Here is a 25,908-nt window from a genome sequence, read left to right as displayed (position 1 = left end):
TATCAAAGATGGAAAAAACATTAATGTCAAGTTGAAGGAATCCAAGACAGAGCAACATCAGGCCATGGGCTGTAGTCTGGTATTACAGCTCAGGAAAGTGCATAATGTTCAGAAGGTCAGGCAAGTGCATCCTCACAAGCTGCATCCTTAAGTTGAAGTGTTACTGATTGAGAACATGTTGGAAAGAAAGATAACTAGGACTGTTAAATCACCTGTAGAACAGTACACTGACAAAGGATGGTCAGAAGTGTTTTTATTTTGCACAAGAATAGAACAACATAAACGTCTTTTGACACTTCTAAGCAAACTTCCTTAAACTCCAAGGTACATCCAACTGTGTTAATCAATGATAACTGAACAAGCAAAAACAATACAGGTAAACAGACCTCCTATAATGTTGGTCAAATAAATTAAAGCTGAATATTTCTGAACCATCAATAGTCTTAGCAGATGCTTTTTTTTCAGTCTACTTTTCAAGCAATGTCATGACCACCTAGCTTAAAAAGATCACTTTTTTCTCCTAGGTGCCCTCTTTGAGACTCTCAACCACAAAACAGGCAAACTGAATGGCTGTTCTTGGAAAGAAATGTGTCTGCTCATGCAGTATTGACTAAAGATTAAGACAGCAAAACTTGCAGAGACAACAGATAAGAGATCTGCCTGACAGCCCACTGGAATTTCATTTGGTCTGCAGACAAAATAACAAGGTTGCTTGGAGGTAATCCAAAAAACTGTTCTACCAATTATTAACAGAAAGGATTCATGAAATGTGGAAAAACTGTTAAATTGAAATAAAGAAAGAAAATAAAAGGCTGAAGGTTTCAACACTCTCATTAAACACCTCCATCTCCAGAACCTTGCTGACATTACTCATCCTTTAAAATGAACACTCAAACACTGAAAACCCTCTCATAAAACACGAATAAGATCCAACGTTATCCTCAATCGAGGAATATCGACATTAAGTACTTTAACTTCAACTCTTTCTCCAGGACCTAGGCCAAGGCTTCTTCTCTTCTTCACTTTAGAAAGTTTTGCTTCAGTTATGTTTCGCGCCGGAATCAAACCCGCTCTTCCCACACCAATATCAACAAAAACTCCAAACTGCGTCGCATTTTCAACTTTTCCAGTCAGAACAGCACCAACACTTAAGTCTTCAAAGCACACTATGCTTCTCTTGAAGTCCGGTTTATCAAAATCTGTTATAAGAAACAAGAAACACAAGTAAGACTCTGGAGAAAAAGGGTTTCTAAGGTTTCTGAGTTGTTTCCAGATGATAAGAACTCCTCCCAAGGTAGCTCTAAGTGCTGCTTTCAGAACCTTTTTTAAATAAAGACCTATTTGTGATAAACAATTTATTTCTTGTATTTTATTAATCACTCTAAAGGACTTTGATTAATGGAGTAATGAGTATAGTGACTCCATGGTATGAAACTATCATGAAGGGATCAGAAGTGTGTTGTATAGTAGCTAGTGACTAGATTCTTTCCTCTTTTTTATTTGCTTACAGATCCACTGCTGGCCAAGGCTGAGCCCATCAATGATTGTGCCTCTGGGATATGTATTTAAAGGGAAAAACCCCCTGTGCAGCAGCAATTGCAGCCAGAGAGAGAAGTGAGCACACATGAGAAAAACAGCTCTGCAGACATCAAGGTCAGGGAAGAAGGAGGAGGAATTTCAGGCACCAGCTGCCCCTGCAGCCCGTGGTGGAGACCATGGTGAGGCAGATTGTCTCCCTGCAGCCTATGGAGCCATATGGTGGAGCAAAGATCCACCTGCAGCCTCTGGAGGGCCCCACACCAGAACAGCTGGATGCCTGAAAGAAGGCTGTGACCCCCTGGGAAGCCCACGCAGGAGAAGGCTCCTGGCAGGACCTGTGGGCCAGTGGAAAGAGAAGAACATGGTGGAGCAGGTTTTCTTGCAGGACCCGTTACCCCATTGGGGACCAACACTGAAACAGTCTGTTTCTAAAGGACTGCACTCTGCGTAAGGCACCCACACTGGAGCAGTTTGTGAAGAACTGCAGCCCACGGGAAGAACTCTCGATAGAGAAGTTCATACAGCTGTACAAGCGTATGAACTAGGCTGTCCACTCCAGTCACAGAGTCTGTCTAAAGTAATACTGAATGTACTAGATCAGCAAAATATTAATATTTCCACCAAGGATTCCCTTTTGTTTTTATGTGTCCCTATGTTAATAGTCTATCCTATTATACAGACCACCAGAACAAAATGAGACATAGAAAACACACATTTTCAAGATAGCCAGTAGGAAATATTTATAAAATATGCACAGAAACTATTAATGAACCCAAAAAAGGGAGGTAGAAATGTTGGTTTGAGTTTTTATAAGCATAAGTTTATTATTTATTACAAGCCTGCATCTTCGCTGCCTACCTTTATCTCATCTTCGCTGCCTACCTTTATCTCTTGCTGTCATAAGAGAATCCAGCTGTAAGATGCACTAAACAACAGCATCTCCAGACATTTTACTTCATTACTTACCTCACTTTTCTTCTCCTCCACCTCAAACTGTTCAGTTGTACTGCAGGTTTTAACTAAGGTAGGTCAGGAGCCACATGCTACAGTTACACTTGTCACCAAGAACTAGTGCAATAAAAGAGCAGAACTACACACTACTATATTACTACCCCACAGAACTTTATTACTATTTCACCTTGGTCTCAGTATTCCCCTCTGTGATGGAGAGCCAACACGGATTTAATCAGCACAGAGTTAACATATTGAAACTATTTCATTTGTTAACAGCCATACAACTCCCCTTCCTATGGCTGAAAATGCCGTGATTTAAACAGGATTCACACTCCTTACCTACAGAAATGGAAAGAAACATCTGACTATAATATAGCCTTTACCTTGCCTGAGAAAAGAAATGGAGTTTCACGTCCATGAAAATCTACTACTAACTTTAGAAGAAGAAAATGTGCTGTTTTAAAACTGATAAAATAGAACAATCAAACTGAGATTACAACCTTTCAAACCAAGGTTTACCTGTACGAATGTCATAGCCTTCAGGCTGAGTCAGACCATCAATGATCAGCTGCAGTGTGTGCACTGTGGTATTCAACCTTTTGGCTGTGCCTTCTAGTCCTTCCCTTTCAATTACTGCATTTACTTTTTGCTGCATATCTGATTTTCCTATGTCATTTGCATTTCCTCCAATCAAGGATAAAAACCTGGGAAATTCAAACAAAGATAGAGAGATTAGAAACATCCTTTAGTGGGAACTGAACCTTTGCTCTATTTAGGGCTTTTAACTACTTTTTCATTGATGCATGAAGAAAATTTTTGATAAAAAACATGAAGAGTGAACAGTTTCTCAAGTCCATATCCTCTCAACTCATCAATGATCTGACACATAAACAGAAACTTAGAGTCTATCCGTATTAATGTATCTTCTGGAACAGATTATAAAACTAGAAACAAAATTTTAAAGTGTAAATCTCTTCTCAGACCAATGATTTAATCTCACAATAAAACCACATTTCATTATGACTAAAAGATGTCTTTTACCATGAAAGTTCCCTAGAAATAAGTGAGAGTTCTATAACATTGTCATTTTTATTGTCACTCTCATTCAAATTAAAATGAATGGCCATTTAGTTAAGCAACAATGAACATTCAAAATATTAAATTAATATGAAGAATCTTTAACCCAACTTAAAAACTTCATATAAAATACTTCCCTTGTCTATGAACTCCATGATTAAGAACAATTAGTTTTTCAGAAACTAGGTAATCATCAAGTCAAAGTACTCGCACACCGCAAACACACTTATCTTTCCTTATTGTCACATATATACACACACTGCAAATTCAGACAAATTTGGACTGGCATGTAAAACGCTGAAAAGAAATACTTTAAAATAATTATGACTTGACCTGTGATCCCTTTTTTTTTTTAAAACAAAAGAAAACCCAAACAAAATTACTGAGGTTTTTAATTCTGCCATGTTGGTACACGTCTGAGAAGCACAGAGAATAGAAGACAAAAATTCACATGCAGACCCCATCCTTATCAGCAGTGATGCCTTAGACAATGTTTATTTATCACCGAATAAACGTCCTTATTTCACTGAAGGACTTGAAAATGTACACCAAGACTTTAATGGATATCAACCAATAAAATTGAGGATGCAGTTCATAGAAGCTAGGACAAATTGTACTAAATAAAGTAATTTTCTCTTTTCTCAGTAGATGCTTCAGTTGTCTGTCCTGCTGCCCTGATCTGCATCTCACCATGAATAAGCCTCTTCTACCCTGCTTTATCATGTCCCTTACTGTTGGACAGAGGCACATATTTTTTTGCATGTTTTCCACCACAGCAGACAGATAGAATTATTGACCCTGTCCTGTAGAGTCTGAGTAAATGTTCCTTCCAAATTCCTAAAAGAGATCTCCTTCCTATCCTTATCCTGCTTCACAACAGGTGTAAACTACCAGCCTCAAAAGAAGTGCTGACCAGCAGGTTCATGCCCTGCACATGGTAGGAGACATTCCAGCTCTATTCAGAAAGCAGAAGCCCCTGGTACTCAACCTTCTCTCCCTCCCACCCCCCAGAATACCTGCTGTGCTTTTTATCAAAACCGGAGGCTAGTATTTCTTTTGTCAGGAGACCCAGTGTTTTTTTGTTGTTGTTGTTGTTTTTGTTTGTTTGTTTGGTTTTGTTTTTATTTTTATTTTTTTTGTTGTTGTTGTTTTCTCTTTTTTAACCCAAGGAACCCAACTGAGATTATTTCAGCTGGTGAGCAATAAAAAGTTATATGGACTGAAATACAGAACTAAATTTCTTTTTGAGAAAATATAAATTGAAGAAACATAATTAAAGCAATATCTGACTTTCAATAAATCACAAAATTCATCTTTGAGCATAAGGGCAAAGCTTAGCTTAAAAATGTCCACTAATTTCACTATAAGGAGGAACATATATTCTAAAAGGATGTAACATCTGTTACAACTGGCTGTCAGGACTTCCACTTCCACACTGAGTTCAAGTGCAAGCATAGTGATTTAAGCTTACTGGTTGCTCAAACACAAGGATTTGCATTTAATAGTGATAGACATAATTTTCATATTAAATTTTTTAGTGCATACACATCTTTCTTGTGGCAATGTATGAAGAAGAAAATTAATAAGAACTCAGGGAATGGTGCTGTTCTCAGGATTAACTGAATTTTGTTTTGACTGTATTTCAACTTTTGACACCACTTTTTAAAGTAGTTTAAGGTGGTTTTGAAGCAAGGTATATAACAAAACAGATGTAAAATGGTTTATAATATTAAATGCAAAATTATTTATAATATTAAGTGCATTTTTTTCCTGCAAACTAACAAAAAACCATCACTACTACTCAAATATTTTGTCTAATAATATATATGAAAAAAATTAGACATTCTATGAAGCCATTTTTTTTCAATCTCAAAAGAGCACCAAAAGTGGTTGCAATGATAATACTGAAAATGACCATAGGCCCAGGTGAAGGACTCTTCCCAAAACTACTGGGGGCTGCTGGCTGCTTACAGTGATGGATGGACAATGCCACACCAGAGCACTAGTGACAGGCGACAGCTGCCCCAGTTTTGACTGACATGCCAGATGTAACATGACAAACCCGACCAGCCTCATGACTCAACCTTCTAAATAATGTATGCTTTACCACCCACCCCTATAAACAAGTTTGCTGACATTCACATACTTGGCTTTATTTCACTTCAAATGGAAACTCAGCTTGAGTACGTCCAAGTAATATTTTCTCACCATTAGAATTTCGCAGAAGCGCATTCACGTTGTAAATCAATAATGGGGTGGGTTTGGTCACTAGTAAGTGCAACCACATGGAACAGCCAGCACAATATATTAAAAAAAACCCTGTTACATACAAAACTGACAAATGTGTGGATAATGCAATCAGAGTGAATGGTGCTATGTGCACACCACTGCAAGAAAACCAGCCTGAAACAGGACACAACCCAGGTGCCTGAGCCTTCAATTACTATTCATGAAAGATATTTCAGCCCCCTGCGCTTTCCTCTGCCACCACTACCCTCCAGAAATCCCAAATTATCAATTTGATATCAAAAAGGATTCTTCATCTAGGCAAGGGTGGTAGGTTTTGGCCCTACGTTATCAATTACAGCTGTGCAAATAACTTATTAAGGTGGTTACTGCTCACAGTTAAATTTTGGCCCTACCTGAAGGTGATGCTTAAACATCTGCCCAAGTCTAAGTACAGGAGAAGTCCCACCAACTTCTACAGAATTTTAATGCTCTAAAAGTCAAGCATTTTGTTGCGAATATTTCAGAATTATGAGGTACATATTATAGGCAGAACAGAGCACTGTAAGAGCCCAGCATGCACATACATACAGAAGAAACACTCTTTATAAGAACCAATATTACTTTTACTTTGGAAATTCTCACATTTCAAGGATAGGTTTTGGTAAAAACTATGTACTAAAGTATTTCCGAATTAAAGCAACTTAGTGATTACAGATGCAGGTAATTTTGAAAATATTGTTGAATCCAGTTATATATTTAATGTATCATTTTCACTGAAGTGAACATAGCCTGAGGGCACTTAGAATTAAAAAAAAAAAAAATCAGTATAAAGTACACATCTCTGACTGAATAGTGGTACATTATATTGATCATTTCTATTTTTAAATGTCATTGCTAAGAACAAAGTTAAATGTTTCCTTATTAAAAAAAGCAACCCAACAACTTCCTTCAAGAGTTATGTCAAGGTCGCACTAACAACAAAAGTAACAACTCCAAAGTCAGAAAAAAAAGGACATGGTAATAAGACTGGGATATGGCCATGTGGGAAAAGAGAAGTTTCCCTTAATTTACATATTTTGATCTTCGTAAAGTTAAACTATATCACTACAGTCCTTAAAATATCTCATCCTACTTGTAATTGACAGTTCCAGCTGCATAACATAGGAACATGAATGATCTGTGCAAAAATGAAAGCCCTTCAACTATTTTCCTGGCTAAACATATGAAATAAATAATATGTTGCAGTAGTTCAAGTGCTACGTTTATCTACTACAAACATAAAACCTAAAGAAAAGTTAACAGAAATGGGAAAGATGAGATTTTTTTTTTTTGAAGTCAGGTAATTTTTATAAGACATACTACTCTCACTTCCTCAAATGCTGAGTATCTGAGTAAATAGTGAACTTTCTGTGTAATATACATCAACTCAGATAAAAGCTACCAGAGTCTTAGGAGAGTCAGAACATAGTGAAATTTAACTGGTTTAGATCTTTGAGTTTTATGGTTTTGAGATTTAGAGGATACTCAGAAACCTCTGCAACGACCTTAGTTTTAAAAGCAATCTTTGCAGTCTTACAAGACCTGCAGAGAATGGTCATGGATAAGTCACTGATGTTTTCATTTAATACATAATTTCATCCATCTTACCCAGATAAAGAAAGAAAAGTAGCATAAATGTAACAAATAAGCACATCATGTTCACTTAACATACACATCTGCACAAAATTACAGCACAGCCCTTGCAATGCTTAAAAGATAATGCAAATTTCAGTGGAATGCAAAAAACAGTCAGAAAAGAGTAAAAATATTACCAAGGGAAGCCTCCAGTAAATTTTTAAGAAGTTACTCTAACTCTCCCTGAAAAGCTTCTTATAATGTGCAGGAGTTCAAAAGCTTTGCAAGAGCTTTAGTCACAGTCATTTCTGTTTTATGTAATCATTTCCAGCAACACGACTTAAGAGCTGGGAGTACTGGATTCATTACATTACAGCAACATGATATGCCATTACATCTTGTCACAGTGCACACATGAATTAATGGTAAAGCAACATAATCACTTCGAAAACAAAACAACTTTGCATCAGCATGCACTTTGTTAGGTAAAATGTACATTTATGACAGTAGCAAACAAGTTATGTAGACATTTATGTTTTAGTAATGTTTTGAAGTGCAAAAGCACTATTTGTATAATGCAGACGATGATTGCCCTTGTTCTCACGAGCGATAGAGATCCTCAATTTTTGACTACTGATGCAGATTATATATCAAACAATATTTGTGCATTACTCTCTGTAATTAATTGCTAGACACAGAAAGCTAAAGTTTCCTATATGTCTAAAACTACTTACGTGGTTTAGTCAGACAAGGTTATTTAACCAATATATTTTTCCCCAAATGCATAAATTATTAATATTTGACTGCATGCAGAAGGCCAGAAAACCCTCAGTTCATGACATTTCGAATGTATAAATCTAAGAAACAATGAGTTTCTAAATAAGAAAAGAAATTCAGACACAGTCACACTGCAGCACAGCCACTTTGTTACCATACCACTAGGCACACTGTTGTTAGCTGTTTTCATGACTCTGATATATCACATAACTGGAGCGTAACCCAAGATACAGAATAGTGAAACATGATTAGCTATCCACAAAGAACTAGTACTACAGTTATAGGAGATAATTCCATTAAAAAGGTCTTGTGGAGTTTTTTCCCATATTTTTTTTTTAAATGCAACCAGTGGGAAATTATGTAAGTTCCAAAAATTTCAACAAATTAAAAAAATACCATTTGATTTATGGGTCTAGTATTTATAGTGTAACTGGAGCATAATTCTTTGTTATTTCTAAGTTCTTCCAATCATTCTTGTTAACTGTATTTTACATCACATGAAAGTTTTAAAATGCCTTTATTGGATGGCAATTAGTGAAAGTCTTTTCTGCTCTTCTGTTTATTGACAAGATAACTGTCAAAAATATGCCCTCTAAAAATCCAGCTAAGTCAGTAGTAGATCCATGTGAATGAACTGGCCTTCTAAAGTGATGAATACACTCTATTATTTATTAGACTTAGTGGCCCTAATTCTGCAAGTGTTCCCCCTAATTAGGGTTAGTCATTTCGTATTGGAAATAATGGTAAAGGTTCCTTGATTGACTGAGCTTCATTTTTTCAAGATTTTTTTAAAGAAATGTAAGACTATTAAATATTATTTTGCACATTAAATAGCTTAAATACACACACGTGTGTGTACATGCAACTACAGTCTCATTGAAGTGGACAAAATATGTTTCTGATGACTTCTTAGTGAATTTAAGGAAAGGCATCCTACTACAGTACCAGCTCCTATCCTCTGTAAAATATTCACATTTAGACTACATTGTTAAATAGAACACAGCAATTTGTTTTCATTGCTCAAACACCACACCAAGTAACTATTCCCCCCGACTTCTATTCCTCTTAAGCATTGCCTCAGTTGCTCAGTGACAACTAAAGGCCCTGATCAGAGGCAAGCCAGCCTGACAGAGCTGGAAATGCCATCAAAGGATAAGTGTCCAGTTGCATAAAGGGCAGTAGAGGAAGTCCTCTTTTTTTCGATGGCCTCATCAACAGTTTTCCTTCTGCATTTTCATATGTGCCAGTACTTGCCTTCAAAGCTAGCAAATGCAGCTTTTCAGCACAGCAAGTGAGATACTATGGATCAGCTGTTACATTCACCCATGCAGAATACTAGAAACACTAGAGATATTTGAAATACGATTGATCTGCCTACGATGGAATATAACAGGTTTTCAACATAAATGCCTTGATGAAATGAGTGCCAAATCAAAACATTTAACTTCAGTGAAGAAAAAGCACATGAATGAGTGTTTGCTGAATTCTCCTGGTATTTTGAAGTCCTGTTGGAGATATCAAGGAGCATCACATGACATGACATGGTATCAAGCAGCATTCACAGACATGAATCTTCACTGCAAGTCACTCTGCTCAATATATCCAAAACTCTTCTTAAGGCATAACCAACCTCAGCGAGCAGGACTTTCCTCTACCAGGCAAGGTCCTAAACCTGGGTAATTAGCCAAGGAACATCCTCACCTGCATTATTCTAAATCAGAGCTTTAGATCTTTTATACTTACAAAGTATTTCTACGTCAGGCTAAAATACAACCTGTCTGCCAGATGCTGCAAACTGTGAGCAGCAAAAACGCACTCTGAGTGCCAACCACTAGCAAAAAGCATTTTTATGAGATTTAAATAAAAAATCAGCAAATGTTAAAATTCAGTCATATGAAACCAACAGCACCCAGCAGACTGATAGAACAAAGAAACAACACTGCATTTTCTTTCCAGCATTTTGATTTATAAGTATAACCTGGTTGTAACTTTTGGGGACTTCCTAAATGTTTCCTCGGTTTTCCTACCAATTCTTTTACAATATGTACCAAGAAATTGGATATGCTTTACATATTGTATTAATTGTGGTGATTGTAGAAGATTCTGCCACTATAAACTGGTTTTCACATATAGACTTTTAAGAAACTTAAAGTACAGTTCTGCTTTGCAGAAAAATAGGCTGTCTATAAAGTTCTGAGGTTTTTTATTTAACTTTTAGGAAACTCTGATTCAAAATATTTAGAGGTGTTTGTAAGCTTGATCACTGCACATGACAAAGCCAAGCTCTGACAGCGTGGAAACCATGAACAAAAATGTTTTGGTTTTCTGCAGAGCGTGTTATATCACCAGTAGGATGTTTTCCAATTATTTTACAGAAATTGTACAGATTTTTAGTTAAGATGCTTAAATGCCATAAATCAATCACACCAGCACCATTTGTGCCACTGCACTAAAGATTACATCAGTGTTTCCATTATAAAAACCCTATTTTTCAGGGTTTTCTAATTCAGCCATAAAAATTGGCTACAGCCTGAAGTTTGGCAACCAAAATCACCACTTGGGAGTAATTCTTTTAACTGTATTTTTTTTTAACAGATTGGCTTTTCAAGATACAAAATAGTTCTGAAAAAGAAAATTAGTGGTTTCAAATTTTGGTGAATTTCTATCCCTCAAAAACATTGTTTTAAAACTGATAATTTTGCATGTCATAAATCTGTAATGTGGGCTGCTGCCTCCGGGTAATTTGGCTATAAGCAGTGAATAAAAATCACCGGTTTATTTAATTTAAAAATAAATGCCATTTTCCATGAAAACTTTTAATCCAATAAAACTTTCACAGACTACTTTCTCATAGCAAGATGTGGTAGACCTTGCATGAGAAAACCTTTATGACTCATTTATGCAGTAGCTATTCCATATATCTTAATTTTTGTGGCAAGAGGTACAAAATACTGTATTTTGATGCCTTGAATCAAATCAGCTCACCTCCTTCAAGACAACAATTTTGTCCTTTTGTAGCACCTGTGAACTTGACATGGTCCCTAACAAAGTTCTGTGTAAGCACAGAAAAAGAAAAAAGAAATACTTTTATAGGAGTAAAGCAGCAGAACTCCTTTAAAATGTACTTTGTTTAAAATTTTATGTATTAAATACTCACATCTAACAGTCTAAATTTTTCTCATGCATTTTAATTTAAGATATAAGAACTATCAGTTAAGTTTCAACCTAGTTTAATTCTAACATTTAAAAAAGTCTGTCAGATATTGGCTAATTTCAGTAAGACACCTCAAACCAAGACCATGAATATGATTTGATCTTCAGGCTCTCAAAAGCTTTCTCATAAATGTAGGCTCAGCAAAAGGGAATTAGAAGCCCACTCCCATCCACTGTCTGTCAGCAAAACTTGTCAACAGCACCAGTAAGCTTTGGACTGACTTCTCTGTGGAGTCTGAATTCCTAGTAGAATTCTTTTCTTAATTCACATTTAGGCAGGGAAAAAAAGGTTTGGAAAGCCATTTTCGTAAGTTCTAAGAAGCTTAACAGCTCATCTTTTTTTTTTTGAAAAGTCATCTAAAATATATAATCATTGCTAAATTATAGCATTAGTTGCTTGAGGGGAGGATGCCTGGTTTAAATTTAGCCCTTATGTCACCAGTGTCAATTTTTAACACTACACTTCTTGGCTTTTGTCAGTTTGTTTCAGAGCTGTATTTTCTTTTCTTGAAACAGCTATTCACAATGAAAAAATTTGCCTCCTTCCCCACACCATTTTGTGATATCAAGTTGACGCATATTCATACAATCCACCATAAAAGCTATCACCTCCATATTTAACAAGCTTTTAGGGAAACTGTCTTTTGATTGCAAGAAAAACAAAAATACAAATACTGTTGAACATAGAGTACATTCACAGAAAGCCCTGAAAGCACTTTAAGACTTTTTTTCTCCACACATCGCACTACATGTACAGGTACTTATAAATGTGTATGACAGACAACAGAGAAATAGCCCAAAGAAAACAAAAAACTATTTCAGGTAGTTAGAGACAGATGCTACACTTACTAGTTTTGGTCTTTCATTGGCAAATATTTTAACTGTTGTTTTATATTTGTTTGGTAACCAACTGATAATCTTTTGCATTAAAAACAAAACAAAAAAACCCAACCCCCAAAAAAACCCCTGTATGGTACAATATCTGTAACACACACTTGGACCTAAACACTTCACCTGAAAACTCAGCCTAGGAAAACAGTGTTTGGTGAGAAACAGAAGAGACACTGGCACAGCTGGAAACTTACTGCAAAATAATTGCATTAGCCAAAGAGAGATGGCATGAGAAATAACACTGGTCTTCAGCCATGTAATACTTCTACAATGGCTTAGAAGTCCCATGATTTTGTACTTGAGCATATTTGAAGAATCAGCAAGTGTTCTAAGCAGTGTTGGCTGTGCAGTAGGTGCCAGTCTCCTCCCTGACTCAAACCAGTATCTTGGTTGAGATGTAAAAGCTGTGTTCAATAATTTTTTTATTCTATTTTTTTTAATAGTGCTAATCCTGGGTTCCCAGTTAAATTCCAAATCACAGTTATATGATCTGTGATACATATTAAAATTGTCTCCAGAATTTCAACTGTATATGTGAATATCTGTCCTACCCTATGCAGTAATAACCCCATTCACCACTTCAGATACAAAAGTAACCTGTGCTGCTCTGGAAACCAAGTACCAATTCTTTATTTTCTGACAATATTGTATGTAGGTAAATTCCTGTAGTATTCCACCATTAACTGGATATATTTCTCTGGATATACTTGAAGCAATCCTTCCACATTAGCCTTTAAGTGGGGACCCCTGGTGGTCTAGTGGTTAGGATGAGGCGCTCTCACCGCCGAGGCCCGGGTTCGATTCCCGGTCAGGGATACTCCCCCGGGCAGATGGAGCTCGTCAGCCCTGTAAGGCCATCCATCTATGAGAAGGTCACTCTAAACAAACCTACATCCTGAGGACCTCACTGCCATTGTCCAAGCTCGCTTGGCCCCGGCAGATGAACCTTAGGATTAAAGGGTGGGTTCAGTTCAGCGCATGCTGTGTCTCACCTAAAAAAATCCACTGCGCAGGCTCGAAAGGTAAAAGACCTTTCCCAAAATCTTCGTTTGCGAAGACTGGCCATACTAGCCTTTAAGTGAAGCTGGTAACATTGTGAACACTTCGCTGAGTATTTTATTAGGGAACTAGGGCTGGAAAGCTAAAAACCAAAACCTTAGTACTTGAAACTTAAATTGAATGAAACTCAATATTGAAAATCAAAATTAGTTTTGAATAACTGATTTATATTCATTTTGCACATTAACTCACACAACTCAATAATCTCCAGTTGGGATGACCAAGATGTTCATCCTATAAGCCATTTACCAATCATAAGATCATTAAGATCAGGACCTTGACTGATTTTTTTCCGCAGCTACGCACAGGGAAGAGAATTAGTAAAAAATGGTGATGCATAAATAAAAAAAAGGGAAATGGTCATGGAAAAGGAGAAACTAGTTACCTATACACTGCACAATGGGCACGGACTCTAGCAGGAAATTGCATGGTGGTCCTAGAATCAGGCACAAAGAAGAATGAACTGTGGCAGGGAGAGGATGGAAGCAAAAGTGCACTGCATGCCTAGCAGCAGAAGGAAAGCACGAAGACCTACACATAGGAAGAGAGAACAGGGCACGCGCTGAAGGGAAGGTGTCCTGAAAATGCAAGGTCCTGTACAACTTTTTCAGGTAAAGACTCAAGCTTCATGAATTCAAAAATTCAGCATGAGGTTTAAGGATGGTTTTGTTTATAAAACAGGAAGCACGAGTTTGTTTCTTCAGGAACAGTATTCTCAACAGAGATCATAAGAATCTTAAAGCGTCTGGCTACTGGCTCCAGCACTTTTTAAGAAAAGAACCTGTTCAGCATAAATCACTTTAAAAATAAATATGCACTCATTTGTGGTAGGTGATAAGTTTTCCGAAGAGGAAAGAGTTCAATTTCATCCAGGGCGGATAGAAAAGATCACAGCTTATACTAGGATTTACCAGCCACAGTACATCCTAACCAGAGGCACTTATGAATTCCTAATTACTTTTTTCTGACTTACACAAAAACCATTCTCTTCTTTTAGCCAAAGGTCACTCAGTAAAACAATCACAGTGACTCAGTAAAACAATCACGGTGTTCCTGTATGTGGGAACTTTATATATACATCTTAATTAGATCTCGCAATATCAGAATTTAATTTTAAAGGCTCATAGTAACGATACTTGCTCACATATGTCTGAAGCAGACCTTCTTGCAGAAAGAGGAAAAAGCATTAAATTAAAATAAGTATTGCTGTCTCAAAAGGCTGAGCAGACTGTTGACAGAAAAATCAGTACTTTCATTTTAAAAATTGATGCTGTCAATGGTTCAAAAGCTTTCCCACTACTTACCTCATTGCAAGGTTGTAAGATTCTGGATGAATACAAGTTTGGTCCAAAGGATTGGGCTGTCGCCAGGCACATGGTATTGGTTTACTCTTCTTTTTACCCAGAGCACCTGCTTTTGTCAAAAGTGCACGACTTCCAAGCTCAGTTTTCTTATTACTGCCAGAAATCAAAAATGGTCATGTCATTCTCAATGAAGATGATCCTAGGCCAGTGTCCATGCATGAAACCAACATACTTTTCCCCCTGAAGTTTCTCTTAAATAAAACAATTGCTCAGAATATAGTAAAGGCATCAATGACTCCTACTGCAAACACTCCTTTCGTGCTTCTTTGTTTGTTTCCTAAACCACAAGTAAGTCCCTGCTTTTGGAGGACAAAACAGAACACATTGAAGGACCTGGAACTAGCACTGGTACTTTGGATTCTACTCATCAACTGTTGACAGAAATGCAGACAAAACTTTATCTTTTCATATAAATTTTTAAAATAACCACTATTGTTCACTTAAATAGAAAGCACAAGAAGTACTTCGTACAACACTCTATAGCCACCAACATGATTAGAAAGGACAAAAATGAAACCTTCTTGAAATCCATTTCAAAAGTTTTCATTTTGTCACCTGGATCCACCAGAAATGTTCTGGAGGTGATGGTGTTAGAGCTTTATTTGGCTCCAAACTCCATTTCTCAGGTTATACAATGTTCTCAAGTTTTATGGAATCTGACTAACATCAGAATCATGCTCCAGCAAGGTAAAAAAAAAAAATATCCGAAACAATGTTCACATTTCACCAGTAAATATTTTTTGGGGAAAAAAAAGCCATCAGCCTTTCTTCCTCTCTTTTATTCCAGCATTCACTAGAACACATCTGTACATGGTAAGACCTATCGATCATATACAGCCTTGGAAGCAATTTCTTTGGTCTTCTGGTGCTTACAGTGAGCACCATTTGGCCTGCAGCATATGCTTCCCTGCCAGATGGGCAACCAATCTGTATACCTTCCACCCGGGCAGTAAGCCAGTCCTAATGTGCCTACCTCCTGCCTGGAAGTTACGCATGTGCTGTTTGGCCAGCAGCAACTGGGAATACAGTATTGCTTCTGAGCATTGGGTTGGCTAAAAAACAGCATGTGCTTCCCAGGAAAATATTTTTTGAGAAGAGCCACTGGCAAAAGGGTGGGTGCGGTGCTACCACTGTGCCCTTTCTTAGTTCTTTATTTTGGAAGGAGAAATGAGAAAGGCAGGAAAAGAGAAATTGCCCTAGAAAGGGCATTTTCAGTTGTAGAAAGGAAAAATTTCAGATCAAGAGGATCACTAAGAATGGTTGCAAGTGGAAAAGACTTGGTACAGAATTAGGGAATGAGATGACAGGGATGAGCATGACCTACTGTTGAAAAACTGAGCTTGAGAAAAGGCCTCACATACTTGAGACAGAAGGCAGTTGCATCACACTTGCTAGGCAGAGGAGTATAACATAGACAGAGTTTGATCCAGGCAGCTATTCAAATTTCTCTCTCCGAGTTAAGGAATTGAAACTCAAAAAATCCGCACTAGTTTACTACCATTAAGTTCTGCCAAACAATCTTTACAAAATTAAATTAATTAATTTACAAATCTCTAAATTATGCCTGAAAACACAAGACTAAAGTTTTAATATCTCAGATCACAATACTGCTGCATGACAAGTTTCTTCTACCAATTCAGTGACAGAATTTTAAATTACATTTACATATTTATCGAAACCCTGACTTAGAGGACTAGGCTAATACGTCGTGACTATTCAGAGGAAGAACTATCTTCAACCATTGACTTCAACAAGTTTATTTGTTGTCCTTTAGAGCACAAGAGTCTAGGATTCCTCGAGTCTCAAGCCTTAATACAAAACAGAAAAGGGGAAAAAGTTGTCTTGTACTATTTTGGATAATTCAGTCAGAATAGCTAAAATCTTTATTACCTGCAAAAGGTCTTTATATATTCTTGATTGAATCTGATGAAGCCAGCACACTGTTGGAAGGTTTTGGGACCCAAACCTTTAACTTCTTTGAGCTGTTCTCGGTTTATAAACGGTCCGTTTTTCTCTCGCCATTCAATTATATTTTTAGCCCTGTTAGTATTCAGTCCTGCAATGTGTCTAAGAGAAAAGTTGACAAAATACTTTTATTAACATCAAATGGTCATTAACGTAAGTACTATTCATTACAAGGATACATATTTCTGTAGAAAATCTGGTTGACCAAACTTAAAAACTGCTAAGAAATTAGCAAAAAGTCACCCAGATCAAAGGCATCATCTGAAAAAGGATCCCTTCTCTTAGTTCTATGGAAGGAATCCACTCAAGTCAACAAAACTTAGTATAGCAATATGGTTTTGCACATGCTTAACTAGTAAGCCAGGGATGTGTAATTTATGATCTGTTGGCTATTTCTGTAACACCAATTCAATTTGTCATGTCTTATGGCCTTCCCCCCAGCTGCCCTCTTCAGGAAACAACGTGGGAGGAGAGTTCAGGACAGATAAATTGTTCCTGTATGAACACCCCCCTCTCAGCTCTTCCATTGGTACCAAAACATCTTGCCCCAACATGAAGGGCTGATGTCTGCTATCCAGAAGGAGAGTGGCTGGGAGCAGCTTGCCTTCCTCACACAATTTAACCAATCCACAAAGCTTGTTTCTTTTCTCTCAGCTGTTCTTGAGATAAAAAGCAGCTGGGAACAAGCTGCCTGAGTTGTTCTGAGCGTAACTTGGATCTGGCAAAGAACTTACCTGTGAAGTGCAACAGTAGTTAGCCAAGTTCCTTCAGAAGCACTGGCTTTGCTGCACGTTTTCTGTATGTACGTGTGAGTGCAACTTTCAGTGTATGGAGTATGCTAATCATAGAAAGAGGGAAATGAGCTCTCGTGGGCAGTTACTCCTGGCACTAGAGAAGGAAATGTCACCCACTAGGTTCCATATCAGATGCCACTGCTTTAAGTCAACAGCAGCAGAGATCTGTTTGCAGAATGGCATGGACTGATTCCAGAAAAATACCACCAGCAAACCTGTCAAGAATCGTAAAAACTCCAGAAAAAAGAAAAAAAAAATCTTTCCATTATTTTAAGCCTCAAGCAAAAGTTAAAAAAATAATCCAAAGTTGGTGAAAGCTCAGAATTAAATTGGAGGGACACACCTTTAACCACAGTCAGAATATTAATCATTAGGAATGGAATTTTCTTCAAAAATTCCTTAGAAACATTATGAAATCCGGCTTATTTACACTGACACATCACAGCACACTGACACAAAGGCACAACACACAGTTCAGAGAATTTTCCACTGATGATCTCAAGTCTTTCAAGCACAATACTCACCAGTAATGCAAATACTATAACACTGTCATCCCTTCCATATGTAATATGTGTCAAGTACATTTGAAGCATCAGAAACCACAGGCAGAAAGCCCTGCTCATGGTACAATCTAGCTAGGGTGACAATTTCATAAACTGCACGACTGAGGGAAACTTACACTGCACCTACACAGAATAGCAGAATTGAACTGCTGAGGATCAAGTTAGATCCAGAACTTTATGCTGGCACATGCACATAAGCATTGTAAGCCCGGTTAACTAGACCACACAAAGTACTTATTCAATGTGGTTATCACCCATAACCATGTCTGGACAGGGTCACCCCAAATTCATAATTTTTTGGAGACTGCGGCACCTCAGGTTGATGGTTTCTCCTGAAGTGCACAGTATAACTGTACCCTGCAGAAGGCTGGCAATGCTCACCTCTTGCATTGTCCTCATGTAGGCTTTGATTCATGGAGTATAAAAAAACTATTAGAGACCGTCCAAAGGAGGGTCATGAGGATGGTGAAGGGTCTAGAGGGAAGACCTTATAAGAAGCAGATGAGGTCACTTGGCTTGTTCAGCCTGGAGAAGATGAGACTGAGAGGAGACCTCATCACAGTACTACAACTTCCTCACGAAGGGGAGGGGCACGTACTGATCTCTTCACTCTTGTGACCAGTGACAAGACTCAAGGAAACAGCATGGAGCTGAGTCAGGGGAGGTTTAGATAAGATATTAGGAGAAGGTTTTTCACCCAGAGGGTGGCTGAGCACTGAAACAGGCTCCCAGGGAAGTGGTCACAACACCAAGCCTGTCTGAGTTCATGAACCATTTGGACAATGCTCTCAGGCATACGATGTGATTCTTGGGGTGTCCTGTGCAGGGCCAGGAGTTGGACTTTGACGATCCTGATAGGTCCTTTCCAGCTCAGCATATTCTATCATTCTATTCTATGATTTTATGAATGAAAATGGGTGCATTTGCCATTTAGGTACTGCTTGCTTTCTTATTAAAAGCTGATCTAAATTTGAAAGCAGGTAAGATAGAAGAAATCAGACATCAGGCTAAGGGCTGGACATACAGAAAAAGAATATGGAAGAGAAAATATAAAATCAGAATGAATAGAAAGAGACCCTCTTTCAAAATATGAAAAGATGTTTTTAAGAATGATAAGGAGCTAAAAGATTAAAATATAGAGCTAGCAAGAATACATTTTTCCTAACTTTGATACCTAATATAATTTTCACTACCAAGATTTTGGACATTCTTTTTCTTCCCCTCATACTATGGAGGATGACATCAACAACTTTGTTCTTCTGAGAGTTTGTCACCCAAACCGCACTGAACTCTACACACTCAAGAAAGAATAAGCTTTTACTTTCCAACCAAGAAAAATAAAGTCCAGAACATTTTCCAAGTAAACATGGCATGACTACCAAAAAAAAAAAAAAAATCAGTAAAAAGGGATAAATTTTTCAAGAGTTTCCCCTTAAATCTTTCCTTTTCTCCTTTCCTCGCCCAACTTTTACAACTTGTTCCACTTAGCAGTACCTATAAAAATACCTTCTAAGAGACAGAAAGTACATTTGAAAATCCCTTTCTCAGTGTAAAAATACAAATTAATTATAGCACGTTTTTCTAAAATTGCAGTGTTGGCTCAAAATCTTTAAATATCTGTTTTTCTCTGAAGAATAGTTCTACCCTGGAGAATAACACAGATCTTTAAAAAGTGACTCCTAATGATTCAGTAAAATACTGTCTTACTGTGTCATTTTCATGTAATTGGAAGTTTAACACAAGAGCCATTTGCTCCAGCTGAGCTTGAGTGAGATGGCAGACTAAACAGAGACTCTGTGATCCAGAGCCATGTAATTACTGGAATAGGAAAATGTTTTACTCACCTTAATAGTATTTCTGAGCAGATGTTAATATCAACTCCAACAAAGCTGACACACTCTTCAACCACACTGTCCAGAGTTGCTTTGAGCAAGGTCTGTGATACATCATGCTGAGAAACAAAAATGGAGATATTGGGTTACTGAAATATCAAAGCATACATAAATAAGAACTCTAAACAACACTAACATTATTATTGATGGAACTTGTCTATATCTTATGTGAGGGTACTAGTTAAAAATATGAATTGTAGAATATATTTTTAGAAGGTCTCCAGTATCTATTTGCAACATCTTTGTCATGATACAGATCTCTAGAATAAAGACACTCTTCATGTCCCTGTATTGTTTTTAATAACTATTTCCCTGCATCTTGTAAAACTAGACTGTATTAAACACATGATTACTGAAAAGGAATAATGCTTCTAGTCATCCCCTATGTCTTGTCTTTAATCTGACATTTATTTACTTAAAAAATCAGTTTATTAAATGTTATATATATGTTAATGTCCATTAATATACAAATGCTGTATTTTTGCACCTGCACACACAGACATTTGCAAGATTTTCCAACTTATGAGCATCACACTACAATATAGTTATTATTTACTAAAAGAACAAGCCAGGTATTGTATGAAGGTGGGCAATACATAAGGTCTGGATCAACCCCATAGGAACAGAATGTTTCAGATTTTGAACAGATACTTCTAGGAAGATTGGCAGGTCCTTGACCGAAGCACCACTAATGGAAATTCTTCCAGTTTTTCCATTATTGTTCATAGTGTTTTCCCCCTTTTCTCCTGAAAAGAAAATCAGTCACACTTGTCAAAGTTAAAAGTTCTGAAGCTCTAAGATTTCTTTTCCTCTTAAATGTAGGCATACTTCAATCTGTAACTGCTAGATCCTCACACAAGCCCACCAGTGCTTAGAAGTCTGACCTGGAGGGAGAAGCCTCTCTAAATGCAGGAGCTAATTCAATCACTATGTTGGCTTAGCTTCAGGGCTCTTATACATCACTCATGTAAATCTGGGTTGATCTGTTGTGGTTTCATGATGCATTCATTTAGGACATCAAGCTGGATCCAAGCCAAGACACCAAACACTTCATCCACTACTTTGTTTTACCTTCTAAGCCATTCATATCTTTTAAAGATTTCACGGTTAAGTTTAACATGCCAATAGCATCAATCCCAATCTACTAACACTAGTAGTTCATCAAGCAGTGCTTAATAACTGAAAATATCGTAAAACTTCAGGCAATGTATTTCACAGCTCTCTATTTCAGGCAATGTGATGTATTTTTCTTGATGTGATACATAATAAAGTTACTTACAAACAAGAAGCTCATATTTTGGCAATATTACTTCTCCTATATAAACTTCACATGCAAAAAAATGTGTACATGTGTAACTACCAGCATTTGCACACAGTCTTGGTCCTACAGCCACAAGGCTTACTTGTATACTTGGCAGATAAAACATCAGTTTCTACTTACTAAAGCATTGCTACTACAACACAATAACTTCCTTTTTGAATAAAGAGATATAAATAAAAACCCACACCCTTAAATGAAGTCCTATATTTCTATTTTTCTGACTTACTGAAGATGCTGCTTCTCTTAATGAGAGAATTCTTCTATATATGCCCTCCTCCTCCTGTCATCAGCAGTGTAATATACTAGAGCTACAGGTTTCCAGCTCACATGCACGCTCTTGCAAGGATGTATTTATGCAACACAGCACAAAAACCAGAATAAAACTGTTGAGAAACAACATCTCTTCTTTGCCAAGTACAGCTGCCAAATACTGCGCTAGGTTTTTCACTAAATTTTTAATTTGTAAGATAAAGATACTAATTTTTTTTCTCATTGTGATGAAGGAAGGCAAAAGAAGAAAAAAAATGCAGAGGATGAATCCTTCTACTTTTAGGAAAGGCTATTGACTCCAAAGTACTTGGAAGTTGATTATGATATAGTTTCACAAGTTACATTAACGAGGTCTATTAACTGTAGCAGTTCTTGGCCACCTCTAAAAAAAAATTTGGTCTGAAACAACTGCTTAGAATATGGAGTCTGTAGAATATATAGAATATATACAGTGGCAAAGAGAAGACTAAACTCCTGTTTCCCTAGGTTTCAGTCTCATTCGTTAAGATGATCATTCTACAGAGGGAACAACATGCAGTTACATGATTCAAAATAGAGACATTAATCACTGTCTCCACAATGCCTTATAGCATAAGGTGTAGCAAAGAAGGAAATCCATTGATCTGGCCTAATTTTTCTAAGCAGTTCTTTGGAAGAGATTTGATCCAGCAGAAGCTTTATTTCCAGCCTGTGAAAAGCGAACCTAAATACTAATTCAGCCAACTATACTCCCTGCAAACCAAGGAAAGGATATATCACAATCAAGAGCTAAGTATCCTGAAATATCTCTGCCAGTGGAAGAAAGACCAGTGCTCACAGATTCTCAGTTTCAAATGTAAAGTTGGCATTTATCTAAAGATCTGAGTTAGTGGATGTAATGGTTTGTGAAAATTGATGTGATAGAATACACACATCTTGAAAAAACTATAATACTCAACTGCATATTTCTCTTACCAGGAAGACAAGAAGTTCTCAGGTCTCTCAAAGATGATTTGTATCTTTTAACTTTATTGCTGTTTGCCAGTCATCGTTAAAAAAACAAAACAAGACGTGCACAAGTTTTTCTTTATTACTCCAACACATAAAAGTTGTACGACTTGGAATGCATATCACAACACGTATGTGAAGGCATAGATAAAGTGAATGGGCAGATGTGACAGAACAGGGTAAGCATAAAACACTCCCTAAGTTAACAATCCCTAAGCTACCAATACCTCACAGAAGTATGACACTTTCAGCTAGTGAATGTTAAGTTGCAAAAGCTAGGAGAACTTTCCAGATGGCAAATCTGCCTCCCAAGAAGTAGCCGACAATCACAGCTTCCTTTGGCTATGATGAAGAAATTTCTAGACCCTTCTTTACATTGACACAAAGCAGAGAAGTGTTATGCATTTGTTTTCTAAAAGCAGTTAAAACATTATTATCCCAAAACCACTGCCAAGACTTCCCACTGCTAACAGGTTATACTTTAGAAAAGTGTAAAGTGCAGTGCACTTTCCAGTTTTCCAACAGTTTCACTCATCTTCTCAAACATCAGAGGTTAGACAGTATTATATACTTCTGTGTACTATTTATATGCACTGGGGTGGTATCAGATTATTCAGACACTACTAGAAGCACACATACATCATGCTACTCTCTCTCTACAATGGGTCTGTAAAGGCAGGAACTATGAACTATTGCATTAAGAGCCTCAGAATAAACCCCACACAAATAAAGCCCAAGTTCAAAATGCAAGGCTGCTTTCAAAGTGGGCTTATGCAGAACTTCATGCTACACAGCCTCTGACAACCCCTTCGCACACCATGGCAAATTGTCGCATCGGTTGATCCCCTGCAAAGCCTTCTAAATAAAACACTCTCCTATGAACACTGACTCTGAATGTACCCCTATGCATGAGGGTGTCCCTGCTAAAACTCTTAAGTATAGTCTTTAAGCTCAGAGTCAAGCACACAAGGTGCTCTCACAGCTATGTCGAACAAGTAGGAGCTCGTCCTTTGGTGCAACTTTCAAACATCTTGGATTTACCATGCAAATACATTACTACGGTTTTCTTAAAATGACTCAGAAATGACTACCATTAAAATATTCACACAGCTGCAATAGTAAATCTGAAGCAGGAGACTTAATTTTATATGATTTCCAAACAATGAAAGTATCAATACCCCCAATTTATGGAAACTAAGGCCAGCAGAAATAAGGGACTTGACATAAACTGCAGGATGTCCGGTGCAAATCCACAAACTTTCGTTTTATCATCACTTGCCAGAAAACAAAGCCACCTTGCCTCACAGATCGCATTAGCAAGTACTTGGACAGCTGTTTGGTTTGAGCTTTTTGTGGAGAGGACTTTAGAAATTAATTTGCCCTTAGAAACATTGGGCACTGCAACCATATTTTAGTATTTGTTTTCTAAGGAATAATCCAGTCATCCAGGGAACAAGATACAGAAAATTACTTGATTAATTGAAACTGCTACAATAAATAATTGAAGTCAACCAATAAATGAAATTCAAACATTACATTTCTCTAATATTTTTATAAAGAGTATCCCAAATATAACTTACATTGGTGGACATGAAAGAAAACCAAGGGTTGCTATTTACATCTCTGGTCACTATTACTGCTCAAATTAGTCTGTGGCAAACTTGTTAAAATTACCAGAAAAAAATTTATATTGTATATTGCAAAAATATTTCAAAATACTTCATATTTCTGCAAACCCACGCAAAAAAAGTCAATTTAAGTTCATTTCATGTACTTTCATTAATCGCAGCACAAAATGTTTAATACTAAAGAATAGTGCTTAAGAACACCTATTATGCTCATGATAGCTCTGTCCTATCATTGTATCCCAATACTTCAGCTATCTTTTCTTGTCATATGGTATGAAGCAGAGAACAAGGATTGTTGTGTCACTCAGTTTCAAGAGCTACAAAAACTCACTGGAAATAATTAACATTACTAGAACCCTATCTGTTCCTTGAGACGGTGCTACTACAGCTGTAATTGAAAGTCCTTTTCCAGTTTCAAAAACCTGTTGACATACACAAAAGGAAAGCAGTATTTTAAATAGCCTCTCAGCTCAGTTATTTCTAGCAGTATAGCAGTAAAACACTGTAAAAATACATTTGTCATCAGCATGGCAAATTTATCAAGTCAAAGAACCACTGCTCACACAAAGCCTGGAGGCTGGACTTAGTCCATCTGCATGAGCATAAACAGTGGATCAGCACACTAACTTTGCCTGAACACCAGATTACTAGTGCTAGACTGGAACTGGTAGCTTTAACATGCAAGTAAACTACAACTCCAATCTCTTCACTTTCAGCAATTTAACAAAACTCCCACACAACACTAAAAACAATACACATAATTACAATGCATTTGGTAACCTTTTCCTGATTCCCTATAAAAATCATAATTTCAGAAAGTATTGCATGTGTCTCTGAAAGACAAATTCAAACAGCTTAAAATTCTACTGCACAGCAATTCTTATATAATTATTTTACATTTACAAACATTAGTAGATATCGACATGACCAGCCTGTGCATCCCTATTACTTTACAATGCCCAAGAGTCAAGCAAGGCACCTTCCAACACAGTTGCACAGGAATTATTCATACCCTGCAGAGCCTACAAATGTAGTGCAGACATGACCTAATGATGCTGGTTAGAAAGCAGTGGGCAGGGGATGAGTTCTCAAGTCTGGGCAGCAATCTGCAGGTTCTTGACCTAGGCTCAGTGTTACAGTACTATAACAAGATCAACATCCATTCTAAATACGATCGAACTGTATGCCAGACAATCTATTTTGGGTTTTGATCAAGTTATACCTCACTCGTCCTTTGAATCCAAAAAGTCAGCCTTCAATAAAGTAAATGCAATTTAACTTTTTTCTGTCTAAGTAAGTCCTGAAACACTTCTAACACTCCATAAAACATTTTGTTGGTACCTACCATTAACTTCTGTATCCATGAATTTTAATATTGGCATGTGTGATCATGCCTCTTGAAATAATGCTATTTTTTTCTTTCAAAACTGTGCAAACTGAATGACATTTACTGGAAGAGAAATTAGGTGGGACAACAGCAAAGTTCAAAAGCAAAGTTCAAAACTATATTATTTTACAGAGATTCAACCCACGGAAATGTGTTTTAAAATTTTAAAAAAGGGAAAAACATTACTAGTGCTGTAACCTATATACAATTAACTGCATTTCAAATGCTTGCGAAACCACAAAAGCAAAACGCATTCATAACAAACCCCTAAGTACAGCAGGACTAAGGTAACAGAAATAGTCTAAGGAGACGCACCTTTTCGTGTTCAGAATTAGAAAAAAATAAAAATGCACCTTACATGTCAGGTGGAAAAGTTGCAAAGTT

At 37.0% G+C, this 25,908-nt stretch overlaps 1 protein-coding gene across 5 annotated transcripts in view; it reads right to left on the bottom strand.

The window, feature by feature from the left end:
- Positions 1 to 233: 233 nt before the first annotated feature.
- Positions 234 to 25,908, bottom strand: part of SRBD1 (S1 RNA binding domain 1) — a 124,997-nt gene continuing 99,322 nt past the window's right edge. For all 5 annotated transcript variants that reach the window (XM_027681916.1, XM_027681918.1, XM_027681915.1 and 2 more), the window contains 5 exons: positions 19,884 to 19,990; positions 16,608 to 16,784; positions 14,658 to 14,810; positions 3,013 to 3,197; positions 234 to 1,199 (listed from right to left, as the gene is read on the bottom strand). In XM_027681916.1, coding sequence (XP_027537717.1) covers positions 910 to 1,199; positions 3,013 to 3,197; positions 14,658 to 14,810; positions 16,608 to 16,784; positions 19,884 to 19,990 — 912 coding nt within the window. In that variant the 3' untranslated portion in view covers positions 234 to 909. The remainder of the gene's footprint in view (positions 1,200 to 3,012; positions 3,198 to 14,657; positions 14,811 to 16,607; positions 16,785 to 19,883; positions 19,991 to 25,908) is intronic.

This window comes from Neopelma chrysocephalum, unplaced genomic scaffold, assembly GCF_003984885.1.
Source record: "Neopelma chrysocephalum unplaced genomic scaffold, ASM398488v2 Primary Assembly neopelma1_61b, whole genome shotgun sequence".
Taxonomy (NCBI): domain Eukaryota; kingdom Metazoa; phylum Chordata; class Aves; order Passeriformes; family Pipridae; genus Neopelma; species Neopelma chrysocephalum.
Note: the sequence above shows the minus strand (reverse complement) of the source record. Positions and strands in the feature narration are given on the sequence as shown.